The 19,557-nt window shown below is 49.8% G+C and overlaps 1 protein-coding gene across 2 annotated transcripts in view; it reads left to right on the top strand.

Moving 5' to 3' along the window:
- LRP4 (LDL receptor related protein 4) overlaps positions 1–19,557 on the top strand; it is a 61,259-nt gene that overhangs the window by 21,848 nt on the left and 19,854 nt on the right. Inside the window, exons 7-27 of one of the 2 annotated variants that reach the window (XM_066251438.1) lie at positions 22–141; positions 562–687; positions 1,511–1,636; positions 1,827–1,961; positions 2,362–2,487; positions 2,835–3,065; positions 4,439–4,595; positions 6,249–6,466; positions 6,607–6,783; positions 7,485–7,607; positions 9,287–9,495; positions 9,669–9,750; positions 10,536–10,641; positions 11,679–11,880; positions 14,892–15,081; positions 15,169–15,300; positions 16,885–17,025; positions 17,372–17,458; positions 17,565–17,736; positions 18,717–18,879; positions 18,998–19,223. In XM_066251438.1, the coding sequence (XP_066107535.1) occupies positions 22–141; positions 562–687; positions 1,511–1,636; positions 1,827–1,961; positions 2,362–2,487; positions 2,835–3,065; positions 4,439–4,595; positions 6,249–6,466; positions 6,607–6,783; positions 7,485–7,607; positions 9,287–9,495; positions 9,669–9,750; positions 10,536–10,641; positions 11,679–11,880; positions 14,892–15,081; positions 15,169–15,300; positions 16,885–17,025; positions 17,372–17,458; positions 17,565–17,736; positions 18,717–18,879; positions 18,998–19,223 (3,249 nt within the window). The remainder of the gene's footprint in view (positions 1–21; positions 142–561; positions 688–1,510; positions 1,637–1,826; positions 1,962–2,361; positions 2,488–2,834; positions 3,066–4,438; positions 4,596–6,248; positions 6,467–6,606; positions 6,784–7,484; positions 7,608–9,286; positions 9,496–9,668; positions 9,751–10,535; positions 10,642–11,678; positions 11,881–14,891; positions 15,082–15,168; positions 15,301–16,884; positions 17,026–17,371; positions 17,459–17,564; positions 17,737–18,716; positions 18,880–18,997; positions 19,224–19,557) is intronic. The other variant, XM_066251439.1, reaches the window with a different exon arrangement.

Here is a 19,557-nt window from a genome sequence, read left to right as displayed (position 1 = left end):
AGCTTGACCGTGTCTCCCCAGCCTCCCACCAGCCCTGCCGTTCTGGGGAGTTCATGTGTGACAGTGGCCTGTGCATCAACGCAGGCTGGCGCTGCGATGGGGACGCGGACTGTGATGACCAGTCTGATGAACGCAACTGCAGTGAGTGGGGGACAGCGCGGCAGGTCTGAGCAGGAAGTAGGGAGATGGGTTGTGAAGCCAAAGAGCCGGGAGGATGTTAAGAGGGCTGCTTGTAGACAAAGCACGGCGACGGACTGGGCACGGCCGAGTGCAGTTGTGTAAGTTGTGCACCACGTCCAAGGGATGCCCGTCGCATAGTGGACATGTAGTCTGTAATCACAGTATATGGCTTTATGTATTGTCACAGCTGTTTTCCAGCAGATGGCAGTAAAGTGGCTTGAGAAAAAGGCACCCTTTTATACGAAGTGCCCCGTAGACCAAGTAGGACTCCGGTGTCAAGAAGAGTGGCATGGGGACTGACAGAAAGTGCAGTTGCGGGTGGCAGGGTGGTGTGTTGGGCTGAACTGGGGCCAGCCTTTCATTAGGCCTTTGCTTTGCCAGCCACCTCCATGTGTACAGCTGAACAGTTCCGCTGTCGGTCAGGCCGCTGTGTCCGCCTGTCCTGGCGCTGTGACGGGGAGGACGACTGTGCAGACAACAGCGATGAAGAGAACTGTGAGAACACAGGTGGAGTCCTCCAGGGATCTCCCAGAGCCCTGAGCCTGTAGTTGGGGTGAAGGACAGGTGGAAAGAGGGGGTTAACTGCTGCCATTCCCGTTGTGCCAAGGTGATGCTTTAGTCCAGTGATCGGCAAACTCACTAATCAACAGAGCCAAATATCAACAGTACAAAATGATTGAAATTTCTTTTGAGAGCCAAATTTTTTAAACTTAAACTATATAGACAGGTACATTCCTTATCGAGGTAGCACCCACACATGGTCTTTTGTGGAAGAGCCACACTCAAGGGGCCTAAGAGCCTCGTGTGGCTCGCGAGCCGTGGTTTGCCAACCACTGCTCGGTCTACCTTGCTCTTGGTCTGGATTTTTCCTGCCTTTCTCAATCACCAGTGTCAAATCCAAGTGCGTTTGTTGACCTGCAGCCTTGTGGCCTGTAACACAATGTCAGGACTGTGAGTTTTAGTCGCCTCGCATATTCTAACTCGCACACAGCAAGTGCCTGTTGCTCCGGCCTCGTGAGCAAGGACTGCTCTCTGTGGCTGGCGGCCCCCACGCCCACTCCCCTGGCCAGGTGCTGGGCACAGAGATGTACTCCCTCTCTCTCCCACACCCCGCACCTTCCACTGTGGTGTCCTGGGAAGAAAACGGTTGCAGACACTCAGCCAGCCCTGTCTGAGCCGTTTCCTGCCTTGGACCCCGACCCTCCCACCTTGAGTCTCATCTGTCTCCAGCTCGCTTTAGAAAATGACAGGCTCCCGTCCTTTTGTTGACCCAGGCCCTGCCCTGCTGTGACCTGACCTGTCCTCCTGCCCCCTCTCCCTCCTTCTCTAGGCAGCCCCCAGTGTGCCTCGGACCAGTTCCTGTGTTGGAACGGGCGCTGCATTGGCCAGAGGAAGCTGTGCAATGGGGTCAATGACTGTGGTGACAACAGCGATGAAAGCCCACAGCAGAACTGCCGTGAGTGTCCCCAGTGGGCTGGCCGGCCCATGGTTTGTGGCTGAACCCCACCCACACGGTTCAAAGAGAGTCCTCCCCAGGGACGCTAGCAGCCTGGGGAGCTGTTCTTCGTGGTCCAGGTGGAATGCCAAGTTGGCTGTCTGGGGGAGGATTCCGGGCTCAACTCCCATCTCTGGTTTGGCTGGCACAGGGCCCCGGACGGGTGAGGAGAACTGCAACGTGAACAACGGCGGCTGTGCCCAGAAGTGCCAGATGGTGCGGGGGGCCGTGCAGTGTACCTGCCACACAGGCTACCGGCTCACAGAGGACGGCCGCATGTGCCAGGGTGAGCTGGGCCTGGTTTGGAGCAGGGTCAGGATGCTGGGTAGGGGCAGCAGATAGGCAGCTGTGTTTCCTCTGGGGCAGGCATTTGAAGAACATGACTTCATTTCATCATCATAATAACCCTAGGAGGTAGGCATCGTCCCTTCCGTTTCACACATGGGGAAGCTGGAGTTCAGAGAGGTTAAGTAACTTATTAAAGACCACAGAGCTTGTGAGTAGCAGAACTGGGATTCCAGCCCAGGTCTGCATGACTTCAAAACCCTTAACTACTCATTATCTAGCCTTCCCACTAGGTCTGGAATATAGATGGGCACATGGGCAGGAACGCAACTAGTCAGCCAGGGAATTGGGGGGGTGAAGATGGCAGAAGAAAGAGCTCCTGGCCTGCCCGGTCCCCACAGATGTGAATGAATGTGCCGAGGAAGGGTATTGCAGCCAGGGCTGCACCAACAGCGAAGGGGCTTTCCAGTGCTGGTGCGAGGCAGGCTACGAACTCCGGCCTGACCGGCGCAGCTGCAAGGCTCTGGGTAAGGGGTGTTGGCATTTGGCTGGGTGGGCAGAGGTCTGAGAATGGAGACAACCAGGTGCTCCAGTGCTCAGCGATTTGCTGAGAGCTAGAAAGATTTTCATCTCAGGAAAATGGAGTTGTGAGGTGCATTCCGGGCCCCTCCCAAAACCCCTGCTGGGGTTGGGTATGGTGGGCTGGGCTGGGGGAGTATACTTTAGAAACTCCCACGTTCCTAGTACTGATGCCGGCAGCTCAGGACATGCCCTAATGGGCCAGGGGCTCCATCTGTCAGCCGAGAAGCTGGGGTGCATGCTGAGGGTGCAGCTCTGGAGCCCAGTGGGGCTCTGTTTCTATGCCATGTCCCAGGGCCGGAGCCCGTGCTACTGTTCGCCAATCGCATCGACATCCGGCAGGTGCTGCCGCACCGCTCTGAGTACACGCTGCTGCTCAACAACCTGGAGAATGCCATCGCCCTTGATTTCCATCACCGGCGCGAGCTTGTCTTCTGGTCAGATGTCACCCTGGACCGGATCCTGCGGGCCAACCTCAATGGCAGCAATGTGGAGGAGGTTGTGTCTACAGGGCTTGAAAGTCCAGGTAGGGAGGCAGGCTCTGGGGGGTTGGGCAGGGCCACACCATGTGCAGAGCAGCCATGGAAGGATCAGGCTTGAAGTTTGCAAAACCATGGGCAGCAGAACATCTTTTTCTTCTGGTGAAATCCTGGATGGAACTAATATTGATAACATTTGTTAGGTTAATTTGATAGGTTCAGGTTTGTATCACTTGCATGTTCTTGAGTTTAATGAATTGGAATGCGACCATTGTGATGAATGTAGTCATTTGAAATCAAAACTTTACGAATGGCAGTAACATTTTTCTATCAGGTTTTTTGTTTTGTTTTTTTCATTTTTCTGAAGCTGGAAACGGGGAGAGACAGTCAGACAGACTCCCGCATGCGCCCGACCGGGATCCACCCGGCACGCCCACCAGGGGCGAAGCTCTACCCACCAGGGGGCGATGCTCTGCCCATCCTGGGCGTCGCCATGTTGCGACCAGAGCCACTCTAGCGCCTGAGGCAGAGGCCACAGAGCCATCCCCAGCGCCCGGGCCATCTTTGCTCCAATGGAGCCTTGGCTGCGGGAGGGGAAGAGAGAGACAGAGAGGAAAGCGCGGCGGAGGGGTGGAGAAGCAAATGGACGCTTCTCCTGTGTGCCCTGGCCGGGAATCAAACCCGGGTCCTCCGCACGCTAGGCCGACGCTCTACCGCTGAGCCAACCGGCCAGGGCTTATCAGGTTTTGCATCCAGCTTAATTCTGAATTTTGTTTTGATGGCTTGGTATTGAGTATTCTGATCAACCCAGATACATATAGTTTCTTCATCTTGATGGGGTTATACCCTGTTTCCCCAAAAATAAGATGTAGTGCAATTTTTTTCTAGCTTAGAAATATAAGGTCTTCCCTGAAAACAAGACCTAGTGCATCTTTAGGAGCAAAAATTAATATAAGACATGCCCTAATGGGCCTAATGCCCTAATAATACTGTCTTATTTTCAGAGAAACGGTAAATTGTTGTACATGGAAATAGAGTCACAAGAAATTCTTGATGAAATTCAGAGTTTGGCTGGTTATGCTGATGTTTGTGATGACATGACTACAGTATGTTAATAAATGCTGAGTTTTTGTTCAACAATAAATGTGCATTCTTGTTCGTGGAAAAATAAGACATCCCCTGAAAATAAGACCTAGCGCGTTTTTAGGAGCAAAAATTAATATAAGACACTGTCTTATTTTGGGGGAAACATAGTAGTACCTAGCACACAGAGTTGTTGTGCTGGTTAAATGAATTACTGTATATAAAATGGTCAGAACACTGCTGGGCCCAAGAAACTGCTTCGTGCCAGAGTTGTTACTATGACACAGAAGAACCGGGGCTGAATTCCTGTCAATTTCCCCCTGACTCTTTCCACCAGGAGGCCTGGCTGTGGATTGGGTCCATGACAAACTCTACTGGACCGACTCAGGGACATCCAGGATTGAGGTGGCCAACCTGGACGGGGCTCACCGCAAGGTGCTGCTTTGGCAGAACCTTGAGAAGCCTCGGGCCATTGCCCTGCACCCCATGGAGGGGTGAGTGAGTTGTGTCTCAAGTTCCTAAATCCCTCTTGCAACCTGCAGGGACATTTCCCAGGCCACTTAAGCCAGACATTATGGGTGGGGGGACATCCTCATAGTGTGGTGGTAACAGCGTGGGCTCTGCACCCAGGCACAGCTGGGTTTGAGACCTGGCTCTGCAGGAACTGGCTGTGTGGCCTTAGGCTAGCTACTTCATCTCTCTCTGCCTCCGTTTACTCTTGTCCCACTGGTGGTAAAACACACCTACCTCATAGCTGTGTGAGGATCCAATGAGATGATGAATGCATTTTTTTTTTTCATTTTTCTGAAGCTGGAAACAGGGAGAGACAGTCAGACAGACTCCCACATGCGCCCGACCGGGATCCACCCGGCACACCCACCAGGGGGCGATGCTCTGCCCACCAGGGGGCGATGCTCTGCCCATCCTGGGCGTCGCCATGTTGCGACCAGAGCCACTCTAGCACCTGGGGCAGAGGCCAAGGAGCCATCCCCAGCGCCCGGGCCATCTTTGCTCCAATAGAGCCCCGGCTGCGGGAGGGGAAGAGAGAGACAGAGAGGAAGGCGCGGCGGAGGGGTGGAGAAGCAAATGGGCGCTTCTGTATGCCCTGGCCGGGAATCAAACCCGGGTCCTCCGCACGCTAGGCCGACACTCTACCGCTGAGCCAACCGGCCAGGGCGATGAATGCATTAGATAAATTGTAGGTATTTAGTATTTTTTTATTAGTAGCTCATAACATTAAGAACTTAATAATACTTTTATTATTAGAAGAAAAGTCTCCTGAAATGGAAATTGTTAGCCCCAGCTTTTAAAAATTCAATGCAGTCACTTGAGGGGAGTGTCCTAAGATCCTGCCATTGTAGGTCAGCTAGTTTAGAAAGTATGTGTGTGTGTGTGTGTGTGTGTGTGTGTGTGTAAAATACAAAAGGCAGTGCTGGCGAGTGTGACAAAGAAGAAACTGCCTGTTCTAATATTACATTAGATGGTCAATTCCACAAGGGCTGGAATTGTCTGTTGTTCACTGCTGCACTCCCCATGCCTGAGATAGTGCCCTCCCCAAGGCAGATAGTGCAAAAAAAATATTAAATTAATAGAGTCCCTGTCTAGAGACATTTAAATTAGAACAGTTAAAAAAAAACCACTCTCTAAACCAGTGATAGTCAACTTGATCCCTACCGCCCACTAGTGGGCATTCCAGCTTTCATGGTGGGCAGTAGCAGAGCAATCAAAGTATAAATAAAAAGATAGATTTAACTATATAGTAAGTTGTTTTATAAAGATTTATTCTGCCAAACTTAGCGAAAATCCGACATAAAGTACTTGGTAAGTAATTATTATTATATGCTTTAACTTGCTGTAACTCTGCTTTATAAATTTTATAAAGTAAAGTTACTTCCCCACTTTATAAATCACCATCACTGTGGAACCGGTGGGCGGTTAGAAAATTTTACTACTAACAGAGATACAAAAGTGGGCCGTAGGTATAAAAAGGTTGACTACCCCTGCTCTAAACCCCCCCAAAAAAATGTATCTCCTACCAGTTGGAGTCCTCTGGGTTAATTGGATAAAAGTTCCTTGCCTGATTACTATCCCAGTTACCTACCCATCCTCTACTGCCTGTCTCTCAATGTCCTTTTCTCTCTTTCTAGAACCATTTACTGGACAGATTGGGGCAACACCCCCCGCATCGAAGCCTCTAGCATGGATGGCTCGGGACGCCGCATCATTGCTGATACCCATCTCTTCTGGCCCAATGGCCTCACCATTGACTATGCCGGTCATCGTATGTACTGGGTGGACGCTAAGCACCACGTCATTGAGAGGGCCAATCTGGATGGGAGTCACCGCAAAGCTGTCATTAGCCAGGGTGAGGCCCTTCATCTACTCTCCTTCATCTCTCATCCTCCTTTCCTCGTCCTGGCCCCCTGGAGCCTTGGCAGAGGGTGAGATTTGTGTGGGAACCAGGCAGGCCACGTCTGGACTGAGGTCCTCTTGGACTTTCCCCAGGCCTCCCGCACCCCTTTGCCATCACGGTGTTTGAAGACAGCCTGTACTGGACAGACTGGCACACCAAGAGCATCAATAGTGCTAACAAATTTACTGGCAAGAACCAGGAGATCATTCGCAACAAACTCCACTTCCCCATGGACATCCACACCTTGCACCCTCAGCGCCAGCCTGCAGGTAAAAAACTCGGGTGCCATGGAGAACGTTCCCTGCACCTGTCACAGTTGCCATTGTTTTCTGACCAGAAAATTTGACACTGGCTTTGACATGGGCTAATTCCTCCCTCTGCTGGACATTTAGGGTAGTACAACATTGAGATTCACAAAGACATGCTGTCTTCCAATTCAGGGGTAGTCAACCTTTTTATACCTACGGCCACTTTTGTATCTCTGTTAGTAGTAAAATTTTCTAACCGCCCACCGGTTCCACAGTGATGGTGATTTATAAAGTAGGGAAGTAACTTTACTTTATAAAATTTATAAAGCAGAGTTACAGCAAGTTAAAGCATATAATAATAATTACTTACCAAGTACTTTATGTCGGATTTTCGCTAAGTTTGGCAGAATAAATCTTTATATAAAACAACTTACCATAGTTAAATCTATCTTTTTATTTATACTTTGGTTGCTCTGCTACTGCCCACCATGAAAGCTGGAACACCCACTAGTGGGCGGTAGGGACCAGGTTGACTACCACTGCAATTTATGCAAATGTGTATAAAGCATCTTCTATGTGTCATGTTCACTGCTGGGACTAATAAAATAATAATAAGACATAGATAGTTCCTCCCTCCAGGGAGCTTGCACCATAGCTAAACCCCTAGCTTGAGGTCCACCTTTAGTCTTACCTGATCTTCTTGCTCTGGGCTCTTTGAGCAGGGAAAAACCGCTGTGGGGAAAACAATGGAGGATGCACCCACCTGTGTCTGCCCAGCAGCCAGAACTACACTTGTGCCTGCCCCACCGGCTTCCGCAAGATCAGCAGCCATGCTTGTGCCCAGAGTAAGTGGGTCTGGGGCACCTGCCTCAATGGAGGTGCCTTGTGAGGGTGGGTGGAAGGAACTGGGATACGAGTTTGAGGGATTGCCTGTTGTGGGGAGGAGCCAGCCTCCTCAGGTAGTCTCTGGAGAGGAAGAATGTAAGAGGCCGAGGGCTCTTAGCTCAAAGCTGAGGGCTGAGGGCCCAGTAGCTGTTGCTAAAGGTTCAGTGACCCCACCCAGTCAAGTATGAACACCTGCAGCCAGGCTTCTGTATTATTTTTTCCAGGTAGGATGCTTACTCTGTAGGCAGTAAGAGGGATCCGGGCCCTTCTAGAAAGAAGGGAAATGGTTTCCTACCTTTTTACCTTTAATCTCACCCTGTTGAAGACTTCCTTTCAGCCCCTAAACCAGAGAGCCAAGATTAGGACTTCTGATGATGCTCTGCATTCAAAGACCCTGTATAGATATGTGCCTAACAGTGAAAGACAATGGGATTCCCTGGTCACTCCCTGAACTGCTACTTTGTCTGCCTTTAAGCTCTTGCAGGGCCATTGCCTTGAGAGGATGGCCCTGCCTAGCTCAGAGCCACAGGTGACTTTACCTAAGAGTAGTCCAGGGAGGAGTGATGCAGGCTCCGGCATCACCAGCAAGGGGCCTGGGCGGGGGGCGGGGGGTGTCCTCACACATCAGCAGCTTGTCTTACCACCAAGTACCCACTGACCCTTTTGTCTCTGGCTACGATCAGATTTCTCTTGGGATCTGGGTCCTTTCCAGAGATTAGGGAAACTGTTCAGAGGAACAGGGGTGATCTTTATTCAACACACATCGATGGAAAACCTAGTTTCTTTGCAGCTCTTCCCATGTTGTCTCAGTGAGGTGCAAGAGGTTTCCCCTGGAGCTTTCCCTTGAGAGTTTCCCAGATCTTAAAGGAACACAGGAAAGTTAGGCCGGAAGTGTCCTTCCTGGCAGAAAAGTATACTGGGAAACATTCAGACAGACCAGAAGGGGGGCAGGGGACAGAAAAGAGCACACTAGGAAGAAGCTGTATAAGGGAGTGGCCAGGGCTCCTTCTCAGGAGTGAGACCTGAGTTCAAGTCCCGGCTCTGGTGCTATGTAGCCAGGGGATCCTGCGCAGGTTACTTGACCTCTCCTGGCCTCGAGGTCATTCATCTAGAAAATGGGAATAAGAATAACATGAACCAAAAAGGGTGGCTCAGAGGGTAGAGGAGACAAGGCAAGAAAAGCACCGAGATCAGAGTCTGGCATGGAGTAAGTGCTCAATGATCAGCCGCTATTGAGTGAAAGGAAGAGAAGAGGAAGAGGCAGGGATCTGGAGGAAGCGCATCACCGAAGCCCTGGGGCAGACATGGAAATGAGAGAGGTGGGGGTGGGGGTCAGCGGCAGCCAGCCAGCGCACTGGAGGAGAGGTGAGAGAAGTTGAGATAAAGCTGACAGACACTTAAACGGGATGTGCTTCTGGGCCTTGGAGAGACTCCATTTCCATGCGATTCTAAAGTCTGATTCTGTCAGCATGGGCTGGCCAGTGCTCAAAGGGGGCCCGAGGTGTGAAGAGTAGGGGACAAAGGGCACCAGATCCCAGGAGGTATGCTTGAACCAGATGTCACACAGGTGAGCGTCTGTGTCTGTCACTGTTATTGGATTTAGAGCATTAAAAGAAGACCCCTTTCGGCCTTTGATCAGGTCTTGACAAGTTCCTGCTTTTTGCCCGAAGGATGGACATCCGTCGGATCAGCTTCGACACAGAGGACCTGTCCGACGATGTCATCCCACTGGCTGACGTGCGCAGTGCTGTGGCCCTTGACTGGGACTCCCAGGATGACCACGTGTACTGGACAGATGTCAGCACTGACACCATCAGCAGGGCCAAGTGGGATGGAACAGGACAGGAGGTAGGGCCCAGGGTGGGCCCGGGCCCTCAAGGAGGGGCAGAGATTAAGGGGTAGAATCCTCCGTCTCCTGGGTAAGGGCTTCCCATACCTTTCCCACTCTGAGAATTGGTGAAGTTTAGGCCCCAGAGCTGGGTGCAAATCCAGTTGGTTCTATAGCTTTGTTTCCTGCCCAGGTGGTGGTAGATACCAGTTTGGAGAGTCCAGCAGGCCTGGCCATTGACTGGGTGACCAACAAGCTATACTGGACAGATGCAGGTATGTACAGGGAGGCCATGGCCTGACTCTTTGGGACTCCTCTTATTTAAAATATTGGCATTAGGTAGAAGGAGCCCAGTGCCCTCCTAGACCACTTCTATCTTGACCAGAAGTCCTTGGTAGGTCAGGAGGGGTGGGGCGGCAGCAGAGCAGAAGCTAGACACTCACGTCTGACGTTTTGGCATTTGCCAATCAAATGGCAGCTGCTTCAGCGATGGTGCTGATTCTTGAGAATGTTTTGAGGCATTTCAGATAAAGAAACTGTGCCCTTTGATTTTTCTTTCATTACTGTCTTGGTAAAACAGGCATTTTCTAATAGCCAAGTTGAGTGTGGGAGGCAAAGGAAATGCCTTAAATCAGAGCTACTCAACGTGTGGGCCATGGACCAGCAGCATCAGCGTTACCTGGGAACTTGTTAGAAATGCAAATTCCTGGGCCCTGCCCCCAGACCTGCTGAATCAGAATCTTTGGGGGTTAGGTTCAGGAATCTGTATTTTAACAAGCTCTCCTGATTCTTATACACACTAGAGTCTGAGAAGCATTGTCTGAAATTAGAGGACAGAGTGAGCTGCTAGGGTTGAGGAAGCCTTACTCTTCAAAGAAATGGAACTGATCACTTCCTTGAATTTCTTCTCGAAATTCAGTTCACTAATTATCCATTGTACATCTACCACAATGTACTTCTTGAGACTCTGCTGCATGCCAGGCTCTGTGCTGGGCATGGGAGGTAAAAGGGTGAATGTCCGAGACTAGAGTTAATATCTCTGCCCCCTACTGCTTGGTAGGAACAGACCGGATCGAGGTGGCCAACACAGATGGCAGTATGAGGACAGTACTCATCTGGGAGAACCTTGATCGTCCCCGAGACATTGTGGTGGAACCCATGGGCGGGTGAGCACCTGCTTCTCTGGAAGGAGCCCCACCCACCTTGCAGACCTGAGTTCTAGAGGGGAGACTGGAAAGCCGCCAGTTGTTATGGACAAACCAGGCAGCAAGGGCAGCTGTGGAAACTGCAGAGCATAGTGATAGCTCTGACTCCTCAGTAGACAAAGAAACCTTTGAATTTTCTCATCTTTTTTTGTGTTTATGTCTTTTTTGTTTGTTTGTTTGCTTATAAAAGTAACTCATTAGAAATCTGGGGAAAGTGAAAATTCCCTATATTCTCACTTTCCAGCAATAACCATTGTTAACAGTTGAGGGTACCTTTTCCAAATTTTCTTCTATGTGTCTATACACATTTGTTGTTGGCGGTGGTGGTTTTGGCTTTACAGCGATGTCATGCTGTTTTGGTTGCAACTTGATTTTTTCACATGGTTATATATCTTGGCTATCTTTCCATTTGATCATCTATATTACATAGATCTTTCCATTTGATTATATAGATCTATATGTTATTCTTTTTTATTTTAATTTTTTTTATTTATTGATGGGAGAGAGAGAGAGAGAGAGGAACATTGATCTGTTCCTGTATGTGCCCTGATCAGGGATCAAACTGGCAAACCCTGCGCTTCAGGATGAAGCTCTAACCAACCGAGCTATCCGGCCAGGGCTCTATATTGTTCTTCTTAATGATTATATTGAATTCTACTCTATTAAATTTATGTACTATAATTATTTAACTCATCCAATTGAGAAAACATTTCTTATTTCCCATCCTCAGTTCTCCTCTTTCTACCCAAATAGGCCTTATTTGCTGAGTACTCCTCGAGCTAGATTCTTTCTTTATTAAGACCCTAAGTGCCTTTTGATAGTGATAGAAGATACAAAACTCTCAGAGACAGCTCTGAGCCCAGGACAGGACTGGGGGCTGAGACAGGAGGCTGGGGCAGCTGTTACAGGCAGAAACCCTGAAACCTAGGTCCTATTCCTATGAACCCCCACTGGGTGCTAACCGGAAGGCTTGTAAGACCTCCCTTGTCTGTGCCCAGGTACATGTATTGGACTGACTGGGGTGCAAGCCCCAAGATTGAACGAGCTGGCATGGATGCTTCGGGCCGCCAGGTCATCATCTCTTCCAACCTGACCTGGCCTAATGGATTGGCCATTGACTATGGGTCACAGAGGCTGTACTGGGCTGATGCCGGCATGAAGACAATTGAATTTGCTGGACTGGATGGCAATAAGAGGAAGGTAAGGGTGGTGCTAAGGCAGGGGTCGGAACGTTTTTGGCTGAGAGCCATGAACGCCACATATTTTAAAATGTAATTCCGTGAGAGCCATACAACAACTGTGTACGTTAAGCATTATCCAATAAAAATTTGGTGTTGTCCTGGAGGACAGCTGTGATTGGCTCCAGCCATTCGCAACAGTGAACATGAGTGGTAGGAAATGAATGGATTTTAATACATGAGAATGTTTTATATATATTTATAAAAATATATATATATATATATTTGTATTTTTCTGAAGCTGGAAACGGGGAGACACAGTCAGACAGACTCCCGCATGCGCCTGACCGGGATCCACCCGGCATGCCCACCAGGGGGCGATGCTCTGCCCCTCCGGGGCGTCACTCTGTTGCGACCAGAGCCACTCTAGTGCCTGGGGCAGAGGCCAAGGAGCCATCCCCAGCGCCCAGGCCATCTTTGCTCCAATGGAGCCTCACTGCGGAAGGGGAGGAGAGAGACAGAGAGGAAGGAGAGGGGGAGGGGTGGAGAAGCAGATAGGTGCTTCTCCCGTGTGCCCTGGCCCGGAATCGAACCCAGGACTCCTGCACGCCAGGCCGACGCTCTACCACTGAGCCAACCGGCCAGGGCCGAGAATGTTTTATATTTTTAACGTTATTATTATTTTTATTAAAGATTTGTCTGCGAGCCAGATGCAGCCATCAAAAGAGCCACACCTGGCTCGCGAGCCATAGGTTCCTGACCCCTGCGCTAAGGCATCCTCCCACAGCCCTGCCAGCCTTCAGGGCATCCCTTCCTGGCCCGCTGCTGATAGGAGCTAGGGGGCAGGACCCTGGAGGGACCCAGCATGGGCCTGTGCTAGTTCTCTGAGGCTGCAACTGCTCTCCAGATCCCTGGGGGTCCAGCTGCTTGATGATGAAAGGGAACTAGGGATTCCTGTGGATTGTGGGCAGGGGGTGTAAGTGCTTTCCTAAAACCATGACAGAGAACACTGATCAATCACCAGTTGCATGACGATCTCTCTCTCTCTTTGTTTTTGTTATTGTTTATTTTGGTATAACGCAAAACTTAAAATTGCAAGAACAAATAACCAATAACTAACATTTTGCTACATTGTTGCATCATTCTCATTCTCTATTTCTATTTACACACACACATTATTATTTTTCTGAACCATCAGAGATTAAATTGAAGTCATCCTGCTCTTGCTCCCAAGATTTTCCAGTGCATATTTCCTAAGAACAGGGACACTGCCTTACATAACCACAGTACAAAAGTAAAAATTAGGAAATTTAGCATTCATACAATGTTACTATCTAATCCACAGTCAATATTGAATTTCACCACCAATTGCCCCAATGATGTCCTTTATAGCTTTTCCTTTTTTAAAAAATTGAGTTTGGCCCTGGCCAGTTGGCTCAGTGATAGAGCGTCGGCCCGGCGTTCAGGGGTCCGGGGTTCGATTCCCGGCCAGGGCACACAGGAGAGGCGCCCATCTGCTTCTCCACCCCTCCCCCTCTCCTTCCTCTCTGTCTCTCTCTTCCCCTCCCGCAGCCGAGGCTCCATTGGAGCAGAGATGGCCCAGGCGCTGGGGATGGCTCCTTGGCCTCTGCCCCAGGCGCTAGAGTGGCTCTGGTCGCGACAGAGTGACACCGCCCCCCCCGGAAGGGCAGAGCATCGCCCCCTGGTGGGCAGAGCTTCGCCCCTAGTGGGCATGCCGGGTGGATCCCGGTCAGGCGTATGCGGGAGTCTGTCTGACTGTCTCTCCCCGTTTCCAGCTTCAGAAAAATACAAAAAAAAAATTTGAGTTTATTGGGGTGACACTGGTTAACATATAGAGGTTTCCGGTGCCCAGTTCTACAACATATCTCTGTACATCGTATTGTGTGTTCAGCACCCCCAAGTCCAGTCTTTGTCCATCACCATTTATCACCCCTATTCCCTCCTCCACCTCCCCCTTTATAGTCTTTCTTTCTTTTCTTTTTTTTGTGTGAGACAGACAGACAGACAGAGACAGAGGAACAGATAGGGTCAGGGAGACAGGAAGGGAGAGAGATGAGAAGCATCAATTCTTTGTTGCGGCACCTTAGTTGTTCATTGATTGCTTTCTCATATGTGCCTTGACCAAGGGGCTACAGCGGAGCAAATGACCCGTTGCTCAAGCCAGCAACCTTGGGCTCAAACCAGCGACCATGGAGTCAGTGATCCCACACTGAAGTCAGCAACCCTGCTCTCAAGCCAGATGAGCCCATGCTCAAGCTGGTGACCTTGGGGTTTTGAACCTGGATACTCTGCATCCCAGGACGAAGCTCTATCCATTGTACCACCACCTGGTCAGGCTATAGCTTTTCTTTATCTTTTTTTTTTTTTTTTTTTAGTCCAGGATGCAATCCCAGGTCACAATTGTTTTTAGTATCACCTCTCTTCAGTCTCTAACCTGGGATGCTTCCTTAGTCTGTTTATGTCTTTCTTGACCTTAGTATTTTTAAAGAGTAAATGCCAGTTATTTTGTAGAGTATTCCTCAACTTGTCTGATATTTTCCTTGTGATTAGACCCAGATTATGTGTTGGGGGTAGGCACACTACATTAAGTGAAGCCATGGCCTGAGTTCTCAGCGTGTCTCAGGAGGCACAGATGTTGGCTTATCCCATTATTGTGATATTAACTCTAATTACAGCATTAAAATGATGTCTACTGTAAAGTTGTCATTCTCCTTTTGTAAATAAGCAATTTGGGCAGAGATACTTTAAGGTTATATACATAATACATGATTTTTTGCAATCATATAACCCTTGGAACCAAGTGTTATCACAATCATATCACAGGTTGGCAGCCCAAGACTCAAAGAGGTTTTATAACCAGCTCTTGCTCAAGGTCACACAGCAGGCAGTAGTAGCCAAGCTGCATTTTGACTCCTCTCCTGAGCTCTTGGACTGTGCACTGGTCTCCTGACTCCTCTACTGTGCACTGTTGGACCTCGCTGGGGCATGACACACATGCTGGGTCCCTGGTAGGTGCTGATTGGAAGCCAGCTCCCCCACCCGTTTGGGCTGACCCTCTATGGAGAGCGCATCTATTGGACGGATTGGCAGACCAAGAGTATCCAGAGCGCCGACCGGCTGACCGGGCTGGACCGGGAAACCCTGCAGGAGAATTTGGAAAACCTCATGGACATCCACGTCTTCCACCGCCGGCGGCCCCCAGGTGAGCAGCCCTTGGCCCACACTGGCTTCTTTTCAGCTTTCCTCTGCCGTGGTCCGATTGTTGACTCCTCTCCTCCTTTCTCCCCAGTGTCTACGCCATGCGCTGTGGAGAATGGTGGCTGCAGCCACTTGTGTCTTCGGTCCCCAAATCCAAGTGGCTTTAGCTGTACCTGCCCCACAGGCATCAACCTGATGCCTGATGGCAAGACCTGTTCACCAGGTGAGTCTAAGCATCGGAGACCCAGGGAGAGCCTCAGTGGGAGCAGCAGGGGCTTTCTTCCTTCCCTCTAGATGAGATGGACTCCAGTGTGGTCAGAGAAACTGTGCATCCTGGTGCTTCTAGAGGCTTAGGGGAGTGGAGAGGTCCTGACAGAGGCCCGGGGAGCAGATAGACAGGATTGGAGGCAGGCTCCAGCTAGTTTGTTTTTTGGGTTTGTTTTTTGGGGGTTTTTTAGTAAGAGGCAGAAACATACAGGGAGAGAGATGAGATGCATCAACTCATAGTTGCGGCACTTTAGTTGTTCATTGATTGTTTCTCATATGCGCCTTCACCAGGGGTCTCTAGCTGAGCCAGTGACCTTGGGCTCAAGCTAGAGATCTTGGGCTTCAAGCTAGTGATCTTTTGGGTCAAGCCAGCAACCATGGGATCATGTCTATGATTGCACAGTGACCTTGGTCGGGCTTTTGAACTTGGGACCTCAGCATCCCAGGTCAGTGCTATCCACTGTGCCTCCACCTGGGCAGGCTAGTTCTTATGGCATCTTAATGCATCTTCATAAAAGATTCTCCTTTCTCAGACACCTTATATACATCTGTCGGAAAATTGTTATTATATCCTGTTTTGGTTAGAATAAGTTATTTAGTTCCAACTGCCCCAAATCGCTCATCATCAATATTTAAATGTATGTTATCTACAATGTAATAGAACTCCCCTTGGATGAGGCACTTTTGTGACTGTGTGACCCGCGCAAGCTATGTGACAACCTTAATCAGCAGGACCTGGAAGCAGGACCTGGCTGCCCACGTTTTTGGAGGTCCGTGTTTCTCCCTAGGGGATGTGCATGGCAGGCTGCACTGGAACCCTAAGTTCCCAGGGAATTTGTTAGAAAAGAGCTGTGACTTGTGCCTCTTGGGCTGGGGGAAAAGCCCTCTTTGACTTTGCCATGAAGTTTCTAAAACTTCATGTTAAGGGTCCTTCAGAGAGAGTCCTACGGTGACATTACTAAAGAGCTATCATTTATGACTATGTCAGACTCGATAGTGCAGCCTGTGCACAATCTCTTCTAATCCAACATTGTACAGATGATGTTATTACCCCTATTGTACAGATGGTGAAATTGATACACAGTTGAAACCAGTTGCCCAGGATCACTCAACTAGAACCTTACAGAGCCAGAGCATGAACTGCAGTTCACCTTGCTCTAAATCAGGGGTCCCCAAACTTTTTACACAAAGGGCCAGCTCACCGTCCCTCAGACCATTGGAGGGCCAGACTATAAAAAAAACTATGAACAAATTCCTATGCACATTGCACATATCTTATTTTAAAGTAAAAAAACAAAACGGGAACAAATACAATATTTAAAATAAAGAACAAGTAAATTTAAATCAACAAACTGACCAATATTTCAATGGGAACTATGCTCCTCTCACTGACCACCAATGAAAGAGGTGCCCCTTCCATAAATGGCCTCAGGGGGCCGCATGTGGCCCGCGGGCCTTAGTTTGGGGACCCCTGCTCTAAATCTTCCTCATGGCTGTGCTAGGGTGACTGTCCTCTCTCCTTCTCTCCCCATCTGGGCAGGCATGAATAGTTTCCTCATCTTCGCCAGGAGGATAGACATACGCATGGTGTCCTTGGACATCCCTTATTTTGCCGATGTGGTGGTACCAATCAACATTACCATGAAGAACACCATTGCCATTGGAGTGGATCCCCAAGAAGGTCTGTGTGGCCCTCTTCCCCCCCTCCCCCCGCCTTCTGTCCCTGCCCCATAGCAACTGCTGTCCTTTTTTTTCTACCCCCAGTGTCACCTGCTAAGAGCCTGGGGCTCACCATCCCCTCTGGCACAGTGTCAGCCCCTGTCTTTCCAGCACTTTCCCTTTGGTTATGTCATAACAAAACTATGGGGCATAGTTCCTGGCCCTCTTCTCCCTCTCTGCCAAGAACTGTCCTGTTATGACATTTCTACATTTCCATTGATTTCCTCTACTGCGGGGTGCAGGGAGGGCTCTCTGAGTCCCTTTGTGGGGGTTGAGGGTCCAGGCTGAGCCATGCCTTCACTTTCCAGGAAAAGTGTATTGGTCAGACAGCACACTGCACAGGATCAGCCGTGCCAATCTGGATGGCTCACAGCACGAGGACATCATCACCACAGGTGGGCCTTGCTCCCAGCCCAGGGACCACCTGTCTGGCTACAGAGCTGGGGAAATATCCCATCTGTTTTAAAGCAAGAGCCAGTGTGCTCTCTTGACTTCCTGCAGGGCTGCAAACCACAGATGGGCTCGCGGTGGATGCCATTGGCCGGAAAGTGTACTGGACAGACACTGGCACCAACCGGATTGAAGTGGGCAATCTGGACGGGTCCATGCGGAAAGTTTTGGTGTGGCAGAATCTTGACAGTCCCCGGGCCATTGTACTGTACCATGAGATGGGGTGAGAGCCAGCTCTGTGACTCTGAGCAGCAGGAGGGGTCGGCTCAGCTGGAGTTGTGGATGGGTGAACGTGGGCCATGGAGATTGAGCATGCTTCGCGGGAACACTAAGACTGACCTTCCGGGGGCTGTTTCACTCTCTTGTGACTTCTTTCAGGGTGGCAGCATGGGGTTGAGGTTAAAACCATGACCCTTGAATTCAGAAATCTGGGATTCAAATTCCTTCACCATTTTTTAGCTGTTTCTGTTACTTTGAGTCCAGTGTTAAACCTCTCTGATTTTCAGCTTTCTTACCTGTAAATGGAGATGATAGTGGAAATGCATTCCTTGTGACTTTTTTGAGGATTAAGTGAGATAATACATGGATAAGACCTTTTCTTTAATAGTGGTTTTAAAAAAAGCCTGACCAGGCGGTGGCTCGGTGGATAGAGTGTTGGACTGGGACGCAGAGGACCCAGGTTCGAGACCCTGAGGTCGCTAGTTTGAGCGCAGGTTCATCTGGTTTGAGCAAGGCTCACCAGCTTGAGCCCAAGGTCACTGGCTTGAGCAAAGGGTCACTCTGTCTGCTGTAGTTTCCCTGTCAAGGCACATATGAGAAAGCAATCAATGAACAACTAAGGTGCTGCAAAAAAGAATTGATGCTTCTCATCTCTCTCCCTTCCTGTCTGTCCCTATCTGTCCCTCTCTCTGTCTCTCTCTGTCTCTGTCACAAAAAAGAAAAAATAATAATGATAAAAAATAATACTACAAATTGACCATGTTAAACATTTGTAAGTGTGTAGTTCAGTTGTATGAAGTATAGTCACACTATTGCGAAGCACATCTCCAGGTTTTCATCTTGCAAACCTGAACACTATACCCATTAAGCAGCAGCTCCTCTTTTTGCATGTGAAGTATTTTTCACAGGGTTTGGCATATTATAAGTACTTAGAGTATCGTATCCTGGAGCTGTGGGAATAACCAGCTAGTATTCTTTGCCCAGCTTCATGTACTGGACTGACTGGGGCGAGAATGCCAAGTTAGAGCGGTCTGGAATGGACGGCTCCGACAGGACCGTGCTCATCAGCAACAACCTCGGCTGGCCCAATGGACTGACTGTAGACAAAGCCAGCTCCCAGCTGCTCTGGGCTGATGCCCACACCGAGGTGAGAGTCCTGCTCCCGCTGCTTTCCAGTGGCCTGGAAGACTGGAGAAGCCTGTTTGGCACCTCCTCTGTGAGCTTCGTTTACTGATAGCCAGCCCTACCCTCTCCCCCCTCTACAGAGAATTGAGGTTGCTGACCTGAATGGTGCCAATCGTCACACACTGGTGTCACCTGTGCAGCACCCATATGGCCTCACCCTGCTCGACTCCTATATCTACTGGACTGACTGGCAGACTCGTAGCATCCACCGTGCTGACAAGGACACTGGCAGCAATATCATCCTGGTCAGGTCCAACCTGCCAGGCCTCATGGACATCCAGGCTGTGGACCGGGCACAGCCACTGGGTGAGAAGACTGTTAGGGCTGTGAGCCAGAGCCTCTGGCTTTCTGAGGGCATCAAAACATCAGCGAGCAGAGATTTCTTTACAGTCCCAGAGACGGGGCTCACCTAAGCCCCCTTCCAGGATCAGGGCGTGTTGCCTCTGGGTGTGGCTGGTACTACAACTGCCTCATGCTGTCACTTTCAAATGATGCCTTGGAGACACTCCTGCCCCTTGTACTTCATCCCTGCCAGGCACCAAACCCTGTTATTTAGAACAACAGAAAAACAGAGCCTTTGTGAGATTCAGACAATATTCCAGGCAGGGTGCCCAACCTCATGCTTCTCTCCCTCTCATCA

Source organism: Saccopteryx bilineata, chromosome 1, assembly GCF_036850765.1.
Source record: "Saccopteryx bilineata isolate mSacBil1 chromosome 1, mSacBil1_pri_phased_curated, whole genome shotgun sequence".
NCBI classification, from domain to species: domain Eukaryota; kingdom Metazoa; phylum Chordata; class Mammalia; order Chiroptera; family Emballonuridae; genus Saccopteryx; species Saccopteryx bilineata.
Note: the sequence above shows the minus strand (reverse complement) of the source record. Positions and strands in the feature narration are given on the sequence as shown.